This window comes from Rhagoletis zephyria, unplaced genomic scaffold (assembly GCF_001687245.7).
Source record: "Rhagoletis zephyria isolate East Lansing unplaced genomic scaffold, Rhagoletis_zephyria_1.1 Rzeph_scaffold_02312, whole genome shotgun sequence".
In the NCBI taxonomy this organism is placed as follows: Eukaryota; Metazoa; Arthropoda; class Insecta; order Diptera; family Tephritidae; genus Rhagoletis; species Rhagoletis zephyria.
Genome location: NW_016159396.1, coordinates 19,175 through 41,566, shown reverse-complemented (window position 1 = coordinate 41,566; position 22,392 = coordinate 19,175). Strand labels below are relative to the sequence as shown.

The window sequence follows — 22,392 nt, the reverse complement described above, 5'->3', positions numbered from 1 at the left end:
TTTGGTCCGATGTTTTTAAGTATCAGAAGAAGAAGATATGGACTCACAAAAATGTTTGCCAAAATGATCAGAACGTCGAACTGAGTCGATTTGCCAAGTATGTACATCTGTCTGTCTGTTTGAACGCAATTTAGCCCTTCAGTTTTCGACATATCCGACTAAAACTTTTATGATTGATTTACCATTTGTCGGAACCGTCAAAACTCGAACACTATAACTTATAACTCCCATACAACTGATTGCCCATTTTAGTTCTCGGTCCTGGTTGACCATTCGGTGTAAATGCTTAATTATTTCTTCAAACAAAGCTTTGAATAGCCTTATATCCTAACATGACTACTTTAGAAAAAGCAATCTCCTTATGGGCAAAAAGAGTATGTACCATTAGGGCGGCTCAATTTTTATGGGAGATTTTTTCGACTATGCGCGTATTGTACAGAAGAATCACACGTAGAATGATTCTAAGTAAATCTGCCGAAAAAATCATGGCTCTAAAATGAACTTGTAGTTTGCCAAATTGCGAAAATAGGTTTCTTAGGATTTTGCTGTAGTGTCGCAAAGAAGTGCTTAAATTTTTTCTAATACATGCTATTAGCGGGTTTATGGTATGAGGAATCAATTTCTGCTAATTATATTTCTACCTAAACTAAACTTCCACCAGAGGGCGCAACAGTGAAAATTTTCTTCGAAGCCTATTTTAAAATTTGGCAAACTTCAAATTGATTTTAGACCCATAGTTTCTTCGGCAAATTTGGTTAGAATTGCACGTAGGATTCTCCTATGCTATACGTGCATAGTAAAAAAAATGGCCCATCCTAATGTTACACTTATCATATACATATGCAAGTAAGTTTGAATGTATGTATGGATGCGGCTCCGCAAATTAATAGCTTAGATAGCTTATTTATAACTTAACACATATGTATGTATGTATGTATGTAGTTCTCCATAAAGCAAATGTAACTACATTAGTTACAAAAAGTAGTTATTTTTAAAAATTCAACAACAAAACGTCATTGCGCGGTGACGAAGTGGCACGCAAACGAGTACATTGACACCAAGCCAAACGTTAATGGCATCGGCAGAAGCGGTCACGCGCATGCCTCCGAAATATTTGTTTTCACCAATGCAACAACAAAGCAAAACATAAACAAATCGAAGCGGAATAAAAAAAGATAACTAAAAGATTGGCGCCAATGTGCACTGGGAAAATACAAACAAGTGTTTTGGTCCCCATTAACAAAGCCAGCCGAGCACGAAAGTAGAAGAGAATAAAATAGAATTGAGCGATGAGATAGTTTTGCAAGCTCATTGGGAAGTGGAGCTTTTGAGCTTTGCCACCCACCTCCTAACGAGCCGACAAGCGTAACTGTTTTGAGAAAGTCTGTCTACGAAACGAAACGAATGGTCAGTTCAGTCAACATTGAGCTCCCTAGAAATAAATGCGACGCGGAACGGTCCATGTAACCTTAGTCTTAGAGCTGGAAAAAAATTAAATATAATTTTGTGTACACATGTAAGAATCCATTATTTGTGCAGCAGCTGTGGCGGAAGGATTAAGTGGAAATACAACATATTTACATACATACATATAAGTGTATTGAATAGTGGAGCATTGAATTGAATAATGGCTCATCGGGGCTTGCTGATTGCTGATTTGGTTACGAATAAGTCGCAATGTGGTTAACAAATCCTAAATTAGGCATACCAAGTCCCAGTGTAATTAAGTGAAGAAAAGTGTATGGTATAACCTTAAAGCGAGAGAAGGAGGAGAAAATATCGAAGAAAAAATATTTGTCAAATTACAAGCAGTAAAGTGCATTTAATAAAATTCAATTATACAAGAAATTGCATAATTTCCTTGGCGACAATGTTACAGCTACTACATTAATCTCAGCAAAAGCAAAGGTACATGCTTTCACATGGGCCTTTTTCAATGTTTATAAAAAATGCATAACATCAAATTTTCATGAGTATAATATGCAATTAAATTTAAAATGCGTTCAAGACCTCGGTGACTTTGGGAATACGTTTAAAAAGGAAAATGCAATAAAATACATAGGTGTGCGCGTTTGTGTGTAAGTGGGGGAAAAATCGTGTAGGTATAAGGAAAGAAAATTTAAGTACATTGAAAACGTTCAGGCATACAGGCGCGCGCGCGTACACTTGCACTCATCTAGCCATAGTAGTTATGTATGTATGCTTCAAAGCACGCATGAAGCGTTACGAACTTTATAGCTTACATACATATGTATGTGACCGTATACATATGTATCCAGATACCCTGCAGGGAAACGGAAGTAGTTCCAAACTAATGATTTTACATGCCCTATGTAAACTCTTACTACTAAAGTGTATATACCTTTTTTGTAACGAAGTGGCGAATTTTACGTGGACTAGAGGTGCCACTGGAATATTCAAAATTCAACTTTGAAAATAGGTTTGTGCAGGGGCGCACCCAGGAATATATTTTAGGGGGGGTTTTATATTTCTGAATATATATCACCGGAAAATACTGAAAATTTGCTTCAGATAATACGCTCTTTAAAATACATTCATGCAAGTTTTATGTACAGTATGTAATAAATAAATAAACCGTGAACCGATTTCAATAATCCTTTTTTTATTGGAAAGATGGTACCCATAATTTGGTTTAGAGATCCGATGATTGGATCACGAAGAAATTAACGGCACCCCTAAATTTGTATATGAGAATTGAAGTCGGTTGTGTTCTTTCCTTAAAAACTACTTGTTTAATAAAGGCTGTGTTTCTTTATACATTCCGGATAATCCCATTTCACAGCCGGAATAAACAGAATGCTTTTGAGATATACGTCAACATATCATCAGGAACGTTCTTAAGAATAAATAAACAAAAAAGTCTATTCCAAACGTTCAGAATGAATAAAGAAATTCAGTCAAAAAGTTCTATAAACTCAAGATGCGCTCAACTTTCAAAAGTACCTAATAAAAAATTTTAAAAAAGAGTCAGTAAAAATAAATTTATTGATTCCACGAATTTTTGCACTTTTATGTTCATTTTTTCGATTTCTGGTTTCTGGTTTTCGATAGATGGTGATTTTTCACGATTGCTAAATTTTTTTAATATTTCGGGTTGCGAAAAAATTAACTGAACTCTCAAGAAAAACGAAAAATTCATATAAAACGACGGACGAGAAATGGAAAAGAAATTTTCTTCAACCAAATTTTCATAAATCAGTTTGCAGCTCTCAAGAAAAAAATGCTCGTATATTTATTTCCTCATGAAACTTTACAGCAAAAGCAAAGCGTTTTTTCAAGCAACAGAAATTATAATAAATATTTCTTATTATTTCCTTGAGTTTGTATTTGAGGTTATTAGCTTTAGGGGGGGTTTGAACCCCAAAACCCACCCCTTGTGTGCGCTAATGGGTTTGTGTAATTTATTTAAATTGGCGAATTCCAGTAGGATTTTTAAAAGCAATTTAGATAGCAAGAACACTACACTGTTCGGAGTTTCAAGCGAGTTCCCGAAAACTCACCGTTAGAGAATCCAGCCCCAGGTTACTTGTTATCCAAACAGTAATAATTGCCTACGTTATCAAATGAACCAAGTCGGTCTGACTACAGAGTCCGAATTCTGGATTAGGGAATTCTCTGAGCGATACAAAAGATATTTCATGTCACCTAGAATTTTTTTTAGCGGCCTCCATTGTCAAGTGGTTAGGGGTTTGAGAACTGTTTGGCCCGACAGTCAATGTAATCACCAAATTTAACTCCATGGCGCCGGTTGGTATCTCCATTCGGCGTCAATCACGAATCGGAAAATAAATATTTTAAGCATGCAAATTTTAAACACTTTTAGCGTGTTAGGTAATGAAGCGGAGGTCTTTAAGAGAGTATTAAGGAAATCAACCAACAGGCAAATCATGAGCCATCTCTATGAGTACACAGACGAGATCTAGACCTACATCACAAAACGACTGAACCCGACATTGCGCCGACCGACCATCAACGGCAACTACCGAGAGATAATCACCACCTTTGAAAACTTTCTCCCCCCGTAAATGCCGTCATCGTAGTTCAACTATCAACCATTGCAGAGTTTAAGCTGCCTAGAGACGCTCGTGTAACTCTGACAGAATTATGATCTGGATACTGTACCAGACTCAACTTCAACTTATCAAGACTCTACCCAGACCATGACCAGCACATGTCCGATTTTTTAATGTACTCCCGCGACCTCTACCACCTCTTCAATGTTCCTGTAAAATACCCGTTTTCCTTTAGTCCGACTACGTCGAAACAGCACGTTTCCTGGACCTACCGTTAGTTGAGCTCGACCACAACTCTTGATAGATTTGCCGATTTAGACCGGGCTTAATGCAGAAACATCGTGAATGTAGTATTCGCTGGGTCGCAGCCTCAGTTCGATGGGCAACGCTCAGGTAGCATTTTGTCAATTAAAATGTTTGTGGCAACCACAAAAATGCAGTTGCGGGCTAGATTTTCTAGATTTAAAGCATGGTAGGTTATTTTAGTCTTTGATTAGGGCAATTCAAAACGACCAATTCAATTTAGTACTTAACAGAAAACTCTGTTAAAATAAAACCAACTCTCAGCGCTTACAGCGATCCTAGCTACAGAGTTAGGGCCGTCTCACATGATCCGGTCAACGGCAAACTGGAAGCCGGCTTGCCGCCACAGAATGTTACTATACAACCGGGCACCAGCTTGTGAGAAAGCTCTAACAGCTAAACATACACCTTGTGCCAGCTGGCGTTCAACCAGTAACCATCGCGTGTGAAACCACAATTAGTCTAGTAAAAGATACAATTCTTTCGAGATTTTCTATGATTTTTTTTGTTTTTTTTTGGAACCTATCAGGATTTTTTCTAAATTCTTCATACTTTACTTTACGACCACTTTTTCGATAACTTTGCAGAACTTTTTACGTCCAAAGGTACTTAGATTTATAGTTTCATAATAGAGTCTCTGCATTTTGACCAGTTTTGACTCGTTTTCTTTTGTTTGTTTTATGCTTATTTTGCCGCGTTGATTTTAGATACATATATTTTTTTTTTGACGGTGCACAGTGTTCGACTATATGGAGGCAGGTGAAAATAATAATTAACCTAATTTTACTTAGAAATAGGAAATTATGAAATTTGGTAAAGACAGGATAATTGCCACTCCCTTCACTATTGTGGGCGGAAACATTAAATTTCATCCGATGTCGATGAAATTTAGTTTATACACTCTCTTTTATTAAAAAAAAAGCTCAATATAAAATATGAGGAAGATTGGATCACTATAACGTCTACAACTCGCAAAAAATGTGGGCCTTGTAATTAAATGTGATGGAATTTTGGTTTCTTGCTTTCCACTCTCAGAAAACTAAGATTTTACTTAAAAATTACACAGGTTATATTCGAATTCTTTTCGTGAAATTTAGAAAAATCAACATCCCTAGCTTATAATCACTTTGCTTTTTATGAATGCATAAAAAATGTTTGGAAATTTTCTACTCATATCAGAAAAACTTTTTTTCGAGTAAAGATGAAAACCGGAACTTAACACATGGCAATACTAATTTTGGTGCGGCAAATGTTAAAGCTTTTTTTTTTGATAGATTTCTTATGCTGATTACGGTATAAAGTTCCCATCAGCTTCAGATTTTGAAAATACTCCTGAAAATGCCATTCCTGTACAGAATGAACAGAATAACAACAGGTTTTTGTGGAGTTTTAGTACTTACCGAAATTAAACAAAAAGTGATAGAATTTGCTTCCAGAAATTTAATTAAAGCTTAAATTTTCAGCAATTAGTCCTGAAAATCTAATTTCTAATTTTGTCTATATCTAATTCGGCAAAAAAAAAATCCATCAAAATTAGCTTTAACATTTGCCACACTAAAATTTGTTTCTATTTTTGTGGCCTTTTTAATTTACTGGCATTTTTTGCTTTTATGAAAGACAAGAAGAACTATTCGAAAACAATCATTCTCCCTGCAGGGCATACCATATACGATGTTGGACATGCCAGGGAAGAATGAATGCGCTCGGCCAGCAAACTTCGTGGCTTAAGTATATATATGTAAATAAATATGTATATGTGTGTGTCAGCTTGTAAGCGGAGGAACCTCCGGAAAGACACACAAGCAAATAAACTTTTAGATAAGCTAACAAAGAATAGCCAAAGCAAAAGGGGAAGAAGGAGAAAATCAAAGAGGGTTGTGCAAAAGGCTAGCCAAATCGCAGTAGAACTTAGGTAATTACGAAAAGTGTTCCAACCTAGCTGTTAGGCGCATACAAAAAAGGGGAAGATATGTATAACCAAAACCGTAAAGAGAAAACCACAGCCAAAAACTCGACATGCAACTGCGTGCTGTAGTGTAGTGTTTCAGATAAGCAGTGAAATATGGCGGCGAAAACATACTTGCCTACATACATCAGTACTTTTATACATAAATATTTCGTTTAACCGCTATTTTTCTTTATCCTTTTTTTTTTTTTGTTGCACGTTGGAAATGCCTCATAGTTGTTTAATGCATTTTATGCTTCCTTTTACTGCCACTCAGCGCTAAATTGTATGAATGAAAGTCTAAAAACCGCTCCCTGCCGCCGCCTATTTAGTGCACCTCGTTCACCTTGCGTCGCCTTTGCCACTTTTCCTTCACATTTGCGGTTTTTTGTGGGCTTTTACTCAGCTTGCTTTTGACGTTCATTGTTTGTGCCACTCACAAGCAAAGCTGAATTTTTGTGTTGTGCCTTAAGGCTTTTGTATTGCGCTTTCACTTGTGCCTCTGCTTCTTTTTCGTTTATTTTTTCCACAGCCTTATTTGTATTTGTTTTTTTTTTTACTTCATATTTGTATGACTTACTTTTTTCTTTATGTAGACATGCTTTTTTTACTGTTATTTGTTGACTGTCTCGTTACGACGCTTTTCGGCAGAAAGGCCGTTTAACGTGGCGTTTGACCAGCTCCATAAAAATGTCATGTCGCGTATACGCCATGCCGCCCGCACGTTTGTCTTTGCCACACCGCAAGGCAGCTATGAGGCGCATTTCAGTTTTATATGCGCTTAGTTGCATGTGTGCCTCTGTCTGCTTGTTATTTCGCTTTAGTACTTGTGAGACATAAAGTATTTACTATCCAAATATTTGAACAGTAGCTGTGTATGTATGTGTACATTTTAGTTATCATTTGTTTGCATATTTGGCTGAATTAATGTTTATGTGCAGCATTTAGGTTTATTACAGTTATTTAAACTTTGTATATCTAGCTTTCTTGGTTTCAACTGCTATTCCGTAAGAAGGCTTTTTTTGTCTTTAATATTACTGCTTCAGTAGCAATTGCTAGTTTGCTTCTCTTGCAAACCTTGTTGCTTTCACAACTTGCGATTCCCCTTCGTTTTCATCCCAATTACCGCTGTAATGGTCGCATGTCCGGTTCTCATATTTCATTTAAAATTACAAGTATTCTGTTTGTGCAGGATTCACTAGCAGTTACATTTACACATTATTCTTCGTGCAATTTAAAGAATTTACTATGCTTTGAGTGTTGCTGCGCTCTGTAAGCGCTTACTTGAGTACTTAATTTTTAAGTAAGTAGTTTGCAGCTGTCGTTATTATAATGAGACACATTTGTTCGGCTTTATTTGTAGAGCAAGCACATATTTAGCATTTGCATTTTTTTTTCCCCCGATCACACTTATGGGGAATTATAACTTTGTTCAAAAGCGTTTGTTTAATGGAATTTAGATAAATATATGTACATACATAATAATAATAATAGATTGGCGCTTACACAAACGTTAGTGTTTGGCCGAGCTTCTCCTCCGATTTGTGGCGTGCGCCTTGATGTTGTCACACAAAGCGGAGGGACCTACAGTTTTACGCCGACTCCGAACGGCGATGGTATTTTTATGAGAAGCTGTTGTTCATGGCAGAAACACACTCAGAGGTTTGCCATTGCCTGCCGAGGGACGACCGCTGTTAAGAAAAAACCTTTTTTCTATATTTTTTGCGATGTTGCTTTGACCAGGGTTTGAACCCAGGTGCTGCGGAGTGGAAGCGCGCACTGCTTACCACTAGACCACAACGGCCGACGTACATACATACATATGTATATATATTAGAACATACCGAAAAAAAAATCGCCGTAGACCCCTGAGTCTAACGTTTATTTTGCACGGCTATTTCGAGAAAAAAATTGGCCTGCTCAAACGTAGGGATCTTTTTTATATATTTTGTGTTATATCTTTGCTATATACAGTCGGATTTTAAAGTATTATATCGAGCCCTAACCGCCAAAATAACGTAAGCGACATTATTTTCAAAATTTTATTTTTGATGCAGAAATGCATCTAGATGCTCGTGGAATATTTCTGCATCCAAAAGAAAATTTTGAAAAAAATGTTGCTTACGTTATTTTGGCGGTTAGGGCTCGATATATCAGTGTTTTTTTCCTCGAGGGAAACATTTTTTTGCTTTAAAGATCTCAGTTTGTATCACCATAACATACCACCCGAATGTCATTAGATTAAAACTCATAAAATTTCATTAAACTTTTGCTAAAATAAATATTTTAATTATTCCAGTAGAACTATGTATTAATTTTTTTGCCGTATGTAGATACATCAGACTGCATCACCAAAAAACGTTGCGGTTTTCCCGCTGGGATTACAAAATCTATTATATTTTAAGACGTCCACCAAAATATTTCGGAAAAATATTAAGATTTAAGCGAGCTGGACCGATTTGAAAATACTTCCAGAAATGGAGGTTTTTATGAATAAAAATAGTTTCTTAAAGAACTTTTTGAAAAACGTTCCCTCAGATGACAAAACAGATTTGGCTTAAAAAATCTCCATAGAAATATTTAAAAACCTTTTCAACGGAATCGTAATAATGAGATTTTTGAAAGGGTGAGAGAATACCTTTCCAATGATACCCCACAAGTCTAAATCGGAAGAGTTTAGGTTCCGTTATTCAAGCTTTTCTTATACAAATCTTTGAAAAAAGATAAAATACAGCATCAAAAATCTCACTATTACGATTCCTTTCAAAATACTTTTAAATTTGTTAAAAATATTTTTATGCAAATTCTTTAGGCTTAAACGTTTTTGTTATTTGAGGGGATTTTTTCAAAACAAAAATCCATAAGAAACTATTTTTATTCATTTTTTTTTTTAAATTTTTGGAGGAATTTTCAAATAGGTTCAGCTCACGTAATAATCTTAATATTTTTCCAAAATATTTTGGTGGACGTCTTAAAATATAATAGATTTTATAATTCCAATGTAAACACCGTATCGATTTTTTTTTGTATGGGGAGTGATGCAATCTAATGTACATAGGTATCACCGAAGAATGTAAAAAGTAAAGTGTAATGACAAATAAAAAATATGAAGACAAAAAAGCAAAAAGATGAATCTCCAAAACTGGTTGTCTGCTATATCAGTGTTTTTTTTTCAATTTTGACAGCAAATTTTTTTCCGACGAAGTTCGCTCAGCAATTTGATTATGTTTAAACTTTTAAGTTTGACAAAGTTTTTTCCTTAAAATTGCCATGCCAAAATAATTTAGACTGAGGGGTATGCACTGAACTTTTTTTGTTTGCTTGTAAGGTGGTATGGTCTAATGTACATATACAAATACAATACGACCATTTTTCCCCGATATACAGCCGGTAAAAAATCACCGAAAAATTTGGATTTTTGTTTGCTCCCTAAATTTTTTTGAGTACTGTAATATCAGCCTACATTGATAGGTAAAGCCAAGCTAACATTTTTGTTATTTACTATCGAAACCAGATAAATATTCGTGGCCCCCACTGACAACTTATGAACCCCCATTTTATTTTCACGCCAGCGTAGACCCCCGACGAGTCTCCCCTGGACCCCTGGGGGTCCACCTGGACCACATTGATAATCACTGCTGTAGATATACTTGTATGTACATACATATATACTTATGTACTTATACATATGTATGTTCGCTTGCATTTCTAAGTGCCTTCATCTAAATGCTGTCAGAATACTTAATAGTAAAGTGCATGCGAAATGCGGACAAAAGCGCCGCACAACTGCAGTAAAATGCCACAGAAAAGACAGACAACTTAAACAGCGAATGGAAAAAAAAAATAAAACTGCAGAGAGGAAAGTGAAAAATCGTGATAGGCGAAGATGTGCATGCGGTTGTTAAAAAAAATATTAGATGCATACATTAATAAATAAAAATAGCGCATACGAATACTTCAACCTTACCAATGGGTCTTCAACTGTTACCGTATGTGCTTATTGCATAAATAAATAAAACGATCCACGCCTCCACATACACAGTTTACTCACCTATGTTTGGACATATATAGCAGGGTTGTTGCGAATATTTTTCCAAAATAAAAGTCCTTTCCGGATAATAAAGAAACCGCCTGTCCAAATTGAGCAAATTTTGATATCATATGAAAGAGGACTGAAATAGCTTTTAAACAGAAATAACGAACGACCTCTATTTATATTTTTTTTTTATAATTTAATACTAAAGAAATTCATATGCCTGACACAAGGTTTGTTCTATGGCTCTATTGGCTTTCCTCGTTTAGGCATTTCAATTGTAAAGCTATTTAAGTCCTCTTTCATTTGATACCAAATTTGTTTAGTTTGGATAAGCGGATTGTTTATTAACCGGAAAGGACTTTTATTTCGGAATACCATTCGCAACAACCCTGATATATAGTATATGTATGTATGTATGTATGAACAATTACATCAGTCGCTTGCCTGCACTGTCAACAGTTCTGCGAGGTTGGTGTGCATCAGCGCGTGTCCACCTGTTGTACGTGGCCGCATTAGAAACACTTTTTCGAGGCTATTATAACAAACGAAGACAAGAAGGGAAGCTTATAAGTTGCAAACCATTGCATACACTTAGGCGCATGCAGCCGTTCGAATGGCTGTAGTGTGAGGTAGACGCAACCATGACCACGAAAATGGGTAGCTAGCGAACAAGACAAGCCACTTGTCATCACAGTTGGCTTTGAATACGCGTCTAATGGCCAAATAGAAGCCCACACAAACATACTGAAAAGCTTGTGATATGGGTGGCAGAGACGTTTGGTTGTGTCTTATTTTTTTTTCTCTTTCATAGGCTTCATAACGCGATTCTAAGTGTTATTTTAATTTTTTTTTTTTGTTACTAGTTCGGCTTGCATACACACATACATACATACATGCATTTTTAGCTGATAAACAAATTGGGTGGTAATAGTGTGGAATGAGGCACGGCGCCTCCAAGTATGCTACATTAACCTTGTCCAAACGTTTTTTTTTTTGTTTTTTGTTTTTCTGCTGCTTTCTTTTGTATTTATTTTTGTTCTCGTCTTCATTATTGCCTTTTGCTCTCATTTATTTTTACTACATACTCATTGTGCTGCAACACTGCATTAGCTTGAATTACTGTTCCTGTCGCTTTGCGGCACTTGAGTTGATTGCCTAGCGCCGCTGGAGAATTCCATCGTCTGTAAATATTGTACTCGTAGTAGCATTTGTATGCATGTGTATGTATTCAAATACTTCTAATCGCTTACTGTCAGTTTTTCTCTTCATTTCTCATTCAAAGATAATTTAGTTATAATGCATTTTATAATTTCCACTTGACCTAATTGCACATTTCATTCCACACAATGCAAGTGGGCAGTAAATTTATATACATAGGTTCATAATACAGTAACTCAAGAAATTATTCATGTAAAGGGATTTATCAAAGCCGCTGCGGTGTGAGATGGCGGAGGTTCAGACCCTCACTCTTGACATCGTGCGCAAAACTTATGATACAGTTAGTTTTTCTACAGTATTTTATTTTTATAACGTCGGGGCTGCTTAATAGAGTGCGAAGCCCGAAACTCATTTTTCAAATCTCAGAAACTGATGACAAAAGATTGCAAAATAATGACCACATATTGCTATTTCGACGATGTAATGCGTTCTAAACCAATTATTATACTTAAATATTATAAAATGATTTTGTATATTATATTTATATATTTTTTATTTTTTATTATTTTTTAGCTAACTTTGAACTGTTGTACGCGGCAGCAGGCCAAACCGACTAACAGTTGTAGTACTAAATTAGAATAAGAGGATAAGGCCCTCATTCAGACTGGGTAACAAAATTTAAATTTGTTTGTGCCCTCATACGTGGCATTATCTTTGGCGGATACGAGGTATTGTACGCAACGACTTTCTACGATATGCGCTTGTAGTAGTATACTGGCTTTTGCTCGCAGCTCCGCTCACCTGAAGCTTTCTGTGACATCTTTGGTTTTACATCCATATTATTATATTTAATTAAATTGTGTTACACCTTTTTATTCTTCAATACATTAATAATATAACTGATTAAATTTTATTTGGATTTTAAAAAAGTGGCAACCTTCTGTGAAAAATTTTCATAACAAATCCTTCATACCGGTTGTGATTGACATCCGAATTTTAATATATTCTTTTTTCAACTTATTATTTAAACTGAGTTAGGATTTAAAAAAGGTGGCAATCGTCTTCAAAATATTTTTCGAATTCAATATTTCTTAAACATTAATTATTGTTGGAAAACCATATCGTAATACTTAAATCGGCTTATTAAAAACGGAATTTGAATTTTGAAAAGGTGGCAACCCGCTTCAAAATATTTTTAAAATAAAGCTTATGTAATTCTTCTTTGTCGTTCGCCACCCATATTGTAATATTTAAATTAACCTATTACTAAAATTGAATTTAACTTTTAAATAGTTGGTAAAAATATTAAAAATTTTTTTCTAAATTAAAGATTTTTTAATCTATTTCTTTGCGTATCGATATTGTAAATATTCCGTTGAACGTATTACGTAAATTGCAATTCAAACTTTTTAGCAGGTGGCAACCTTCCTATATGTTAACCCAGGCTCAAATCTATCTTTGTGAAAAATTTTACCCAATGAAAAACTTTCAGATTCATGATACATACACGGCGGCTATATCAGTGTAGAACAGTGCAGTGCAGAACGACATCTAACACTTAGTGGATGAAAACAGACCACTTACTTTCATGCGTTTGCCGTCGTTAGCATACGGTATCATAAGTACATGCATGATAGTGGAAAGTAAGATTGCGCCTTGAACGTTCCGCTATCTTTTTTGCTTTGAGTTTGACAGCCAGCTGTTCAGTTGTGACGTCATAAGCGAAAAACAATTTAACACAAAGACCAAGAAGTGAACATTTAACTGAAAAAGATGATTTTTTACAAATGAAGTGTGCAGTGAGGAGTTTCAATAACGGCAGACAAATCGTTTTTAAACAAGTATTATGGATGCACGTTTTTTGGAGCCACTGTAAACATACATACATATGTGGATGTTTCCATTTTGTGCACTGACTTTTGCTACTTTTATATTGTTGTTGGCAAATTACAGGTTTAAGTTAATTCAAAAATAGTGGACGTACTAAACTAAATGGAGCCTTAATCGCCAAAATAACGTAAGCGACATTTTTAAAAAATTGTCTTTTTGATGCAGAAATGCATCTAGACGCTCTAGGAATATTTCTTCATCAAAAAATAAAATTTTGAAAAAAATGTCGCTTACATTATTTCGACGGTTAGGGCTCAAAATATATTTGAATAAATGTTTCAAATATGTAAAGATGTTCTCTTCTGCGCTTTTTTGACTAGAAATGAAAATGCATAGCTGATATTTCGCTGCATAGTCTGCGTCGGAAGTTGCTTAAAGTAGTTATTTATCTGCACAATTAACAATTCATATGCACAAGCAAGTACATATTATTTAAGGCAATTGAAATGTAAAGGTAAAAGGTAAACACTTTGTAAATAATTATATCTAAATACCATCCAAGCAGGTCTACAAACCGGTTAGGAACCGAACCATCGCTATTTTCGCGCTTCGAACCGAACCAAGAACTGAACCGTTTTTACTTTGAAATGCCAAAACCGAACCGAAAACCACTTCAAATAGGGTTCGGTTCATTTTAAAATGAAAATCCATTATAGCACTTTTCAAGTTTAATTTTTTCGTTTGATCGGAACTCCGTGAGTTGTAATTCGGCCCATATAAATAATGATTGAAATGTTTTTATATGGAACAACGCCAGCAAACTAAAAAATCAAAAATCAATGCGATTTGTAAGATAATTACAACTTGCACTTAACACTTTACACTAAAATGGAATGAGCTATAAAACTGCATACTCTAGTGTTTTTAGTTCTAATTTACATATTTAATACTCTGATGTAATTTTGTTGAAATTTATGGTCAAAAGCAATAACCGTAAAGTCGAAAAACATGAATTTGAGAAAAAACGTTTTAAACATTTGGTGTATAATGTTATGGGGAAACCAAAATATGTTCGTCTATGACTTTTTGAATATTTCGCCTAGCTTGCGAGATGGGGATTTCACATACACATGAAATAGTAGTTGCAAAATACCATATATAACTAAATACTTTCTTAAGTCGACTTAGGCGTTTATTGCTTATGACCACAGATTTAGCGAGCCATACTTTAATAAAAAAATTAATCATAAAAATAAAGAAAATTGAAGCATTTGAACCGAACCGAACCGAGCCGCTGTTCAGGGATACTCATGAGCCGCTTCTTGTACCCGTACAAGCTTTTTCTAAGTGTTTCCAACCACTGAACCGACCGCAACGATCTTTGGAGTGGTTTGCAGCACTGCATCCAAGACTCCAGTAATATTGAATGTCATAAACAACGACTTCATCAGTACTGCCTTTATTTTACCATCAAAGCAAAAAATGATAATCGCTCTAGGTAAATTTATTCACTTTGTGATTTTCTTTTCCATATTTTTTTTCGTGTGAGTTATCTGCACAGGTGCTACTATTCTCACAAACTATGACATATTTCTGCAAACCCTATTTTAATGGCTGAAAAGTTCATTTTTAATCTGGTAAACGAGGGGATTTGTTCACTTAACGCAAGAAATTTATTTTCTGTAAAGTGTATTTTTGTGAGGAATTACCAGGAAAAATTATGAAAACAATTTACAGAAACTAAGTTCTTGCGGGAAGGACTCGAGTATAAAAAATACTCAGTACTTGAAGAATGTTACGAATATTTACTCGTAGTTACTTGTATCTGAACAACACTAGGTGTTTCCATTCCATTCCCTCCTCTATCACATTTTCTTGGAAACTGTTAAAAGCGTATTTATTTTATTTTAACTAATATTTGAGGCTAAAATTTTGAGCGTATGGTTACTTAAAAAATATCACTGAAATTTCTGTGGAAGGGTTAAAAATTTATTACAAGTTTTTTTCTTTTTATTCAAGAGAAACTTATAAGAATCAGAGAACTTTATAAACTTTGGGAACAAAAAAAATTGGTATTTTTCAGTTGAAACCGAACCGGACTTTTGGGGTCGATCGTTCTTACAAGTTTACTTCTTAGCCTTTTCAGATCTATGGAAAATGTTCTGCACTTCGTTTCTAGGAAGGATAATGAAACGAAGTAACATTTCATTTACTTTCACTCGTGCTCCTTATTCTGAGCAGAAAAATTTTCAGCGGTAGAGCTAGGTAAGAATGCGAGTGCCATGAGCTTTAGGGAAGGAAATGAAAATTCATGGTTATAATCTATTCTACTTAATATACGTAAATACTTTACTTGAATCTCTTCAGACTTTAACTAATTTCCTCAACAATTACTTAGTAAAATCTTGCTAAAGATGAGTTAATGCGAACAAAAAAAAATCATTTTCTGCAACCATAAAATCTCTCCGTAACGCATTTTTTAAGCAAATTTCAGTTTAAATTTAGAAAAAAAAAATCTAAACACTTTGGGACCGCATTAAAAATGCAAATGCCAAGGTGCAACTTGAGTTCCGTTCAAGTGATGCTCACGCATGCGTGGACAAGGTCATGCCAAGGCAAATATTCACAAAAAGCATGCAAAGACAACATTTCTCATTATAAATAAGAGAGTAAATTACGACATTATTAGGCTGGCATTGTCTCCGGTCGGCATCAAAGCGGTGACCTCCGAGTGAGTTCGTAGACCAACGGCAAAGAAGTGTCGCAAAATTGCCTTGTTACGGCGCTCATTAGAGGAACTGCCAGGCTGCACAATATTGTAGAAAAGTATGTACATTAGGGTGGTCCAAAAATGTGTGTAAAAAAAAAAGTAAATTCGGAATTTTTAGGCTCTCAATAAATTGGGTATTATTGTTGCGAGTCTCCTGAAAAGAATCAAAGTTTTCAGAATGAAAAATATTGATTGTCTAGAATTCGATACCATTTCTACGAAAAATGGATTTTCCCCACAAAAAATACATGGAAAACTTTGAGCGCTTTAAGCGACCTCTAAATATCTTTTGACTTTAAAATAAAAAATAGAGGTATATAAAATTCCGACTTTACTGGTTTTGGACCACCCTAATGCGCATACATACATACATACATATGTATATGCTATTTGTGTGGGGATGTAAAGTTTATGATTGTAATACGTCGAAATAATTATAGCCGCACGACATTTTTACATATTGGGCCATATGCATAATTTCTAAGCAAAGGCTTCTTTTTTTTAATTTCAGACCCTTTACTCAATTTGTTCAAATAAATTTAAGTGAAAGGTATGAAATTTTAAGTAAAAGCAATTGCTTAGTTTTTATGCATACGTTCCATTATTTTCGTTGCTAATTAATCTTGGTTATTTTTTTTTGTATAAATATATTTCATTCTTTAACAAAACCCGTGTAAATTCAAGTTTCCAGCTTTGTGCAATATTTAGAAAAAAACCAACAATCTTTCGTAAAAATTTCCAACTTTTTTAATTACATTTCTTAGAAGGACTCTGAGTATGCAGTTATGTAGGCCATTGAATTCTGGTATAACAAAGTACAATTTTGAAATGGCTAAAAATTACTGTTGAATTTAAAAATTTTTTTTTTTTTGCCTCATTTGCTTCCATATAACGAATACACACGGTGAACGGTTAGTGAATTTTTATTTTTTACTTTGTTGCTAAAAATTAAAAATTCATCTAATCGCATTGCGAATAAATTATAACGTCATTTGCACGTTTGCAATTTGGCGCTTCGCAAAACTACCACCTACCAGTCTGGCACGCATAGTATGTATGTATGTATGCCGGTTACGAACTTTGACACACACACACACACACACGCACGCGTGAAAAGATTACGGTACGCGATTTTCAGGTTAACTTAGGTTTAATTAAATTCAACACGTAAGGTCTCCAGATGCATGCCATGGATAAAAATATTGCCGGCCATTTATTGTTATGGAGGTATTCACAGTGAAGAGAAAGAAACCAAGAAGAAATATTAAAAAAAAATATCTAAAACGACTAAAAATGCGTTGTTCGCGACCGTCTCGTCCGTTGTTTTCATATTTTATCTACCTTGAAACCAATCCGGATTAACGCTGCCGTCTGTTTGAGCTTTAAGCCTATTTGGTCGCGAAATACACCGCATAGCTTCGCGAAAATCCTGCTGTACATCAGTTCCGATCAAACGCGAGCTCACAAAGGCAAACGAGATGTGTATGAGCGGCGTGACTGCGCTGTACCACATATATACACGCATAAACGTATTTGACTGCCTAGGATTGTTCTATACCGAAAAAAATATACCCCATTTTTTAATTTTGAAGTAAAAACATATTTGGAGGTCTCAAAGCGCCAAAGTTTTCCATGTATTTTATGTGAGGGAAACCCCCCCTTTTCGTAGAAATGGTATACAATTCTTGAAAATCAACATTTTTCGATCGGCAAACTTTGCTTATCTTCAGATGGTTACCAGTACTAAAACCCAATTGTTTCTTTAACCATTTTTCCATGGTAGCTATATTTCATAGGTTCTCCAAAACCCCCAGAAACTGCAATTGGTGGACCAATAAAAAATCTTTAGTATTAAAAAATGGTTAAACAAGCAATTGGATATTAATGTTGGAATTTTCCTGAAGAGAACCACAGTTTTCAGATCGAAAAATATTGATTTTCAAGAATTTTATACCATTTCTACGAAAAGTTGTTTTTTCCCCTATAAGACCTTTACATATTTTTTAATTACCTTCGAAAAGATATTAACTAACACCCACACTCAAAAAAAAAGAATAAACAATGCATAATATATCGAAATTTTATTTTTAAATTTTACGTCACAAATCGCTTTAAATATATTTTATAAATGAGGCCATAAGAGTTTCGGGAGAGAGTAACAACACAAAAATACATTTAAGGCGCAGCGAAGCACGCCGGGTAATTGGGAGTATATAAATATAAGTGATCTGAAACCCAACGAAAGTTAAATGGCATTTAAATAAAAATCCAAAAATAAGCTTAAGTTCCATTTAAATTTGCATCTGAAATTGACCCTTAAGGGTAATCACAATCTGGTGCATATGGTATTGCATTTGAATATTATTGTGTATTTGCCAATTTATGCTTGCTGACCAGAAGGACTTATCTGCACTTGGGATGAACAACTGGCTCAAATCTAGGAATAAAACGATACTAGTAAACACAAGTACATACTACCAAGTAATTTTGGTATCGATATTTTTGAACCGAGAACTGGGTAGGTATCGGAAGAAAGTACTTGTATCGAAACTGGATTCAGTGACTATTTTATCCCCAGACTTTTTTATTTTTTAATCTATTTTATTATTGTGAATATGTAAAAATTGTTGGCAGTTTAGTTGCCAATGAAAAGAAAGCCCTAAAAAGAAAGACGACCTATCTCATTAACATATTGCCAGCTTGAAGTGAAAACTCATATTTGGACATAGGGAGCAAGGTAAATTAAATAAAAACGCAACGTCTTCAAAAGTATTAACTAACGTGCTTGTTTTATTTCCTTCCGTTTATATTCAATTAAGGGCAAATTCACTAAATCCAAAAGTAACACAGAAAAATTGGTAAGCTCACCAAAAATTCTAGATCTTTTAATTTGCCACGGAACCTTCTGCAAAAGTCTTGAAGGAAATGTTTTGAAAAGTTTTTTTCTTCCCCTGTAAATTTTCTACAAATGAACTTGGCAACTTTTCTACTCTAAAAATTATCAGCGTGATTACTACTTTCAGAAATATGTATACCATTGTTACCCCGCAAAACTGCTGTTGAACAGTGTTATAATACAGATGACTTTTATTAAGTAATTCATTTTTATGAAATAATTTTAAAATAATTATTTTTGATCTCAATCGCTTTCTCTTTGTACCAAATAATTATAAAGTATAACGAATAAAATACGTACATACAAAAGAAGCAAATTCTGTTAACAATATTCTGGGGACTTTTTAAAAAACAACTTATTGGACTTAACAATTTTTTCTTGTTTTTTGGGATGCCATTTTGACAAAAATTCATATATATGTGATAGCGGTTTTTATACAAACAATTTTTACATAGCTACCAATATCGATACAAGTAGGTATCGATACTTTCTGCCCGATACTTATTAGGTATCGATACCTTCGTTCGAAGCTACTTCAAAGTGCAGGTATCGATACTTCTATGGTATCGTTTTATCCCTACTCAAACCCGCAAAGGAGCACTTATACTTTTGCTAAGTGTTTGTCCAAGTTGTACGCCGCCTCCGAAGTGCATTTTATGAGAGTTTTTTTTCATGGCAGAAATGCACTCGGGAGTTTGGCATTGCCTGCCGAGGGGCAACCATTTAGTGCGCACCTCTAACCACTCAGCCACGACGGAGTGGGTGTTGAGATTTTTCGCATTTTTGTCGTTATTTGAAGAAGTAGACCTGTCCAAGAAAATCCGTTACGATTTCGGAATCAGGGCCAGATTTTTTTTTATAAATTTCGTTTTTGCGAAATTCGTTTAGTTTGATCAAAATTTGTAGAAGTCACCGTGGGTGATTACCACAACCTGGTAGACCCATTTTCAGTGCTCAGAAAGGATCAATTTTAAACATGACTTTAAGTATAGTATAAAAAATGCATTTACATATGTATGTACGTATATATTTTCTTTTAATTTTCAGTTGTTACCTATCCCTGAAATCAATTGTAACTAGGAGTCGCTCAAGTTCCACTCTCTTGCCAACAATATAATGCATCGTTATCCTTGTGAGGGTTCAACAACGCACCGATAGCATGACCCGGGACGGAGAGATACCCGCCATCTTTAACCCGAAACGGGTACGCGCACCATCCGTCGTCGTGACCGGTGACTCTCCGAATGGTCCGTATGGGGGCTTTAGTAATGCGCTCAACGCAAGCAATCCACAAATCGCCCACCAAGACTCAATTTCTTCGAGTCAACAAGATCCTAGTGAGGTTATAACAATACATCCAGACACACGGGATGCTACGACACCAGTCGGTACGCATCAAGGTTTGCGGCGTGCACTCGGCGCTGGTGGTGGGAGTTTTGTTGGTAGTTGTGGCATAAGTGGCGTAGGTGGTCTTACTGGTGGTATAAATGAACCGGATACACCGACAATGGAGGCAGGACCAGATGTCACTGAAGTACGTTTCCGTCGACTGAAAGCTTGTAGGGAGACGTGTTGTTCGGAACTTGCGAGAAAGGTGAGAGAATGTTTTTTTTTTTTTTTTGAATGGGTAACTATGTCTATGTACTATCGATCATTTCTCGTACAGATGTATTTTGGTGTTTGCGTCACCATACTCGTCACCGCTTCATGGGTTGGCGCAACGCATTGCATCAAATTTCTTTACCTAAATCGCAGCACCTACGCCAGTATTACTACAGAGGACTTCGACAGCACATCAAATCGCGCCATTGAATTGGATTTGGTCACAAATATTGACGATGATGATCCCAAACATCTGCTAGGTATCAGTGATAATTCATTAAGCGCCTCTGAGGTGGAGGAGGCTAAAAAATTTCTGCAAGTCGCACCACCAACACTACCAGAGACAACCGTATTTCGCGCGCCTTTCTTCGCAGCGTGGTTCTTCACGAATTTTTCATTTCTATTTTTCCCCATTTATGTGCTGGGGCGCGTATCATTGCGCAAGTGCGACAAGCCAGGCGAAATTTTGGGTGATGTTTTGCGAGGTTTCCGCGATCGTGGCTTCACAATCGGTAAGTAGACTACTTCAATTACACTTGTCCTTGTATGCATATTATGGTGGTCCAAAAAAAGTCATGTCAGAATTTTAATGCTTTTTGTTCTGTACCGAAAAAATATACCCCTAGGTTTTTTTTTGAAATCAAAAAATATTTAGAAGATCCTAAAAGCGCTCAAAGTTCTCCATGTATTTTATATAAAAAAAACAGCGACATCCCAATATTTTTTGATTTCAAAATAAAAAATAGGGGTAATCAATTTTTCGGTATAGAAGAGTCCTGGACGTAAGAGCATTAAAATTCTGACTTTACTTTTTCACTTGCTATTTTGGACCACCCTAATGTACATACGCATCAATAAATTTATGCTTTTAAAATTCAGTCAAATCTCTAATCCACTCCTTATTTTTGTAATGAATTCACGCCTTCTCATTCGCCATCAGGTCGTTTTCTAAATCGCTGCCTCTCCTTCTGCATCCTCTGGCTGGTGACCACCTACCTATATACCATGTCTCTGCGCGTACTTTTCGCCACCGATGCCATGGCGCTATTCGCAACCAATGTCGCTTGTGTCTATCTGCTTTCATGGGTCATTCTTCATGAACAATTTGTCGGTGTACGGGTATGTGTATTCGTAACAAAACGGGACATCGCATTAAATTGTTACAAAAATAAATTCAATTAAGTGCTTTTTAATCCTATCTAGATTGTTGCGGTCATTTTATGCGACACCGGCATTGCGCTGCTTGCATACATGGATGGCATTACGGAAAGTCGCACGCTGAGCGGTGTTGTGCTGGCAACGCTGGGCGCTGCCGGTTACGCAGTCTTCAGGGTGAGTGTTACTGTAACTATTTCCGTTTGAGCGTGTAAGTTTAGTTAATGCAGCGAAAAAGTTTAACTTGCGCATTTTTGCTTTTGTTTTGTTTTTTGTTTTTTTTTTTTTGTTTTTTTTAGGTTATGTTCCGCAAAGTGATGGGCGATCCACCGATTGGCCAGATTGCATTTGCCTTTACTACGCTTGGATTTCTCAATGCGTTACTGTTGTGGCCCGTTTGCGTGGGACTCTACTTGGCTGGCTATGAGAGTATGCCGTCAGATCGTATGCCATGGATTATTTTACTAATTGCCAGTATATTGTTATTGGGTAATTAAATTAAAATGTTGAAAACATGACATTTAATCATTGAAATTATGTATTTGTTTCCCAGTTTTTCACATATTAATGCAATTCAGCGCAGCGGTCACTTATAATATGTTTGTAACGCTCGGTTTGATAACAGCAGTACCAGTTTCTGGAGGTAAGTTGTGTTGGGGGTAT

The 22,392-nt window shown here is 35.5% G+C and overlaps 1 protein-coding gene across 4 annotated transcripts in view; it reads left to right on the top strand.

The window, feature by feature from the left end:
- Positions 1 to 1,451: 1,451 nt before the first annotated feature.
- LOC108366535 (putative thiamine transporter SLC35F3) overlaps positions 1,452 to 22,392 on the top strand; it is a 37,085-nt gene continuing 16,144 nt past the window's right edge. For all 4 annotated transcript variants that reach the window (XM_017620963.1, XM_017620961.1, XM_017620964.1 and 1 more), the window contains exons 1-7: positions 1,452 to 1,908; positions 20,020 to 20,566; positions 20,639 to 21,086; positions 21,515 to 21,693; positions 21,778 to 21,906; positions 22,029 to 22,218; positions 22,283 to 22,372. In XM_017620963.1, coding sequence (XP_017476452.1) covers positions 20,132 to 20,566; positions 20,639 to 21,086; positions 21,515 to 21,693; positions 21,778 to 21,906; positions 22,029 to 22,218; positions 22,283 to 22,372 — 1,471 coding nt within the window. In that variant the 5' untranslated portion in view covers positions 1,452 to 1,908; positions 20,020 to 20,131. The remainder of the gene's footprint in view (positions 1,909 to 20,019; positions 20,567 to 20,638; positions 21,087 to 21,514; positions 21,694 to 21,777; positions 21,907 to 22,028; positions 22,219 to 22,282; positions 22,373 to 22,392) is intronic.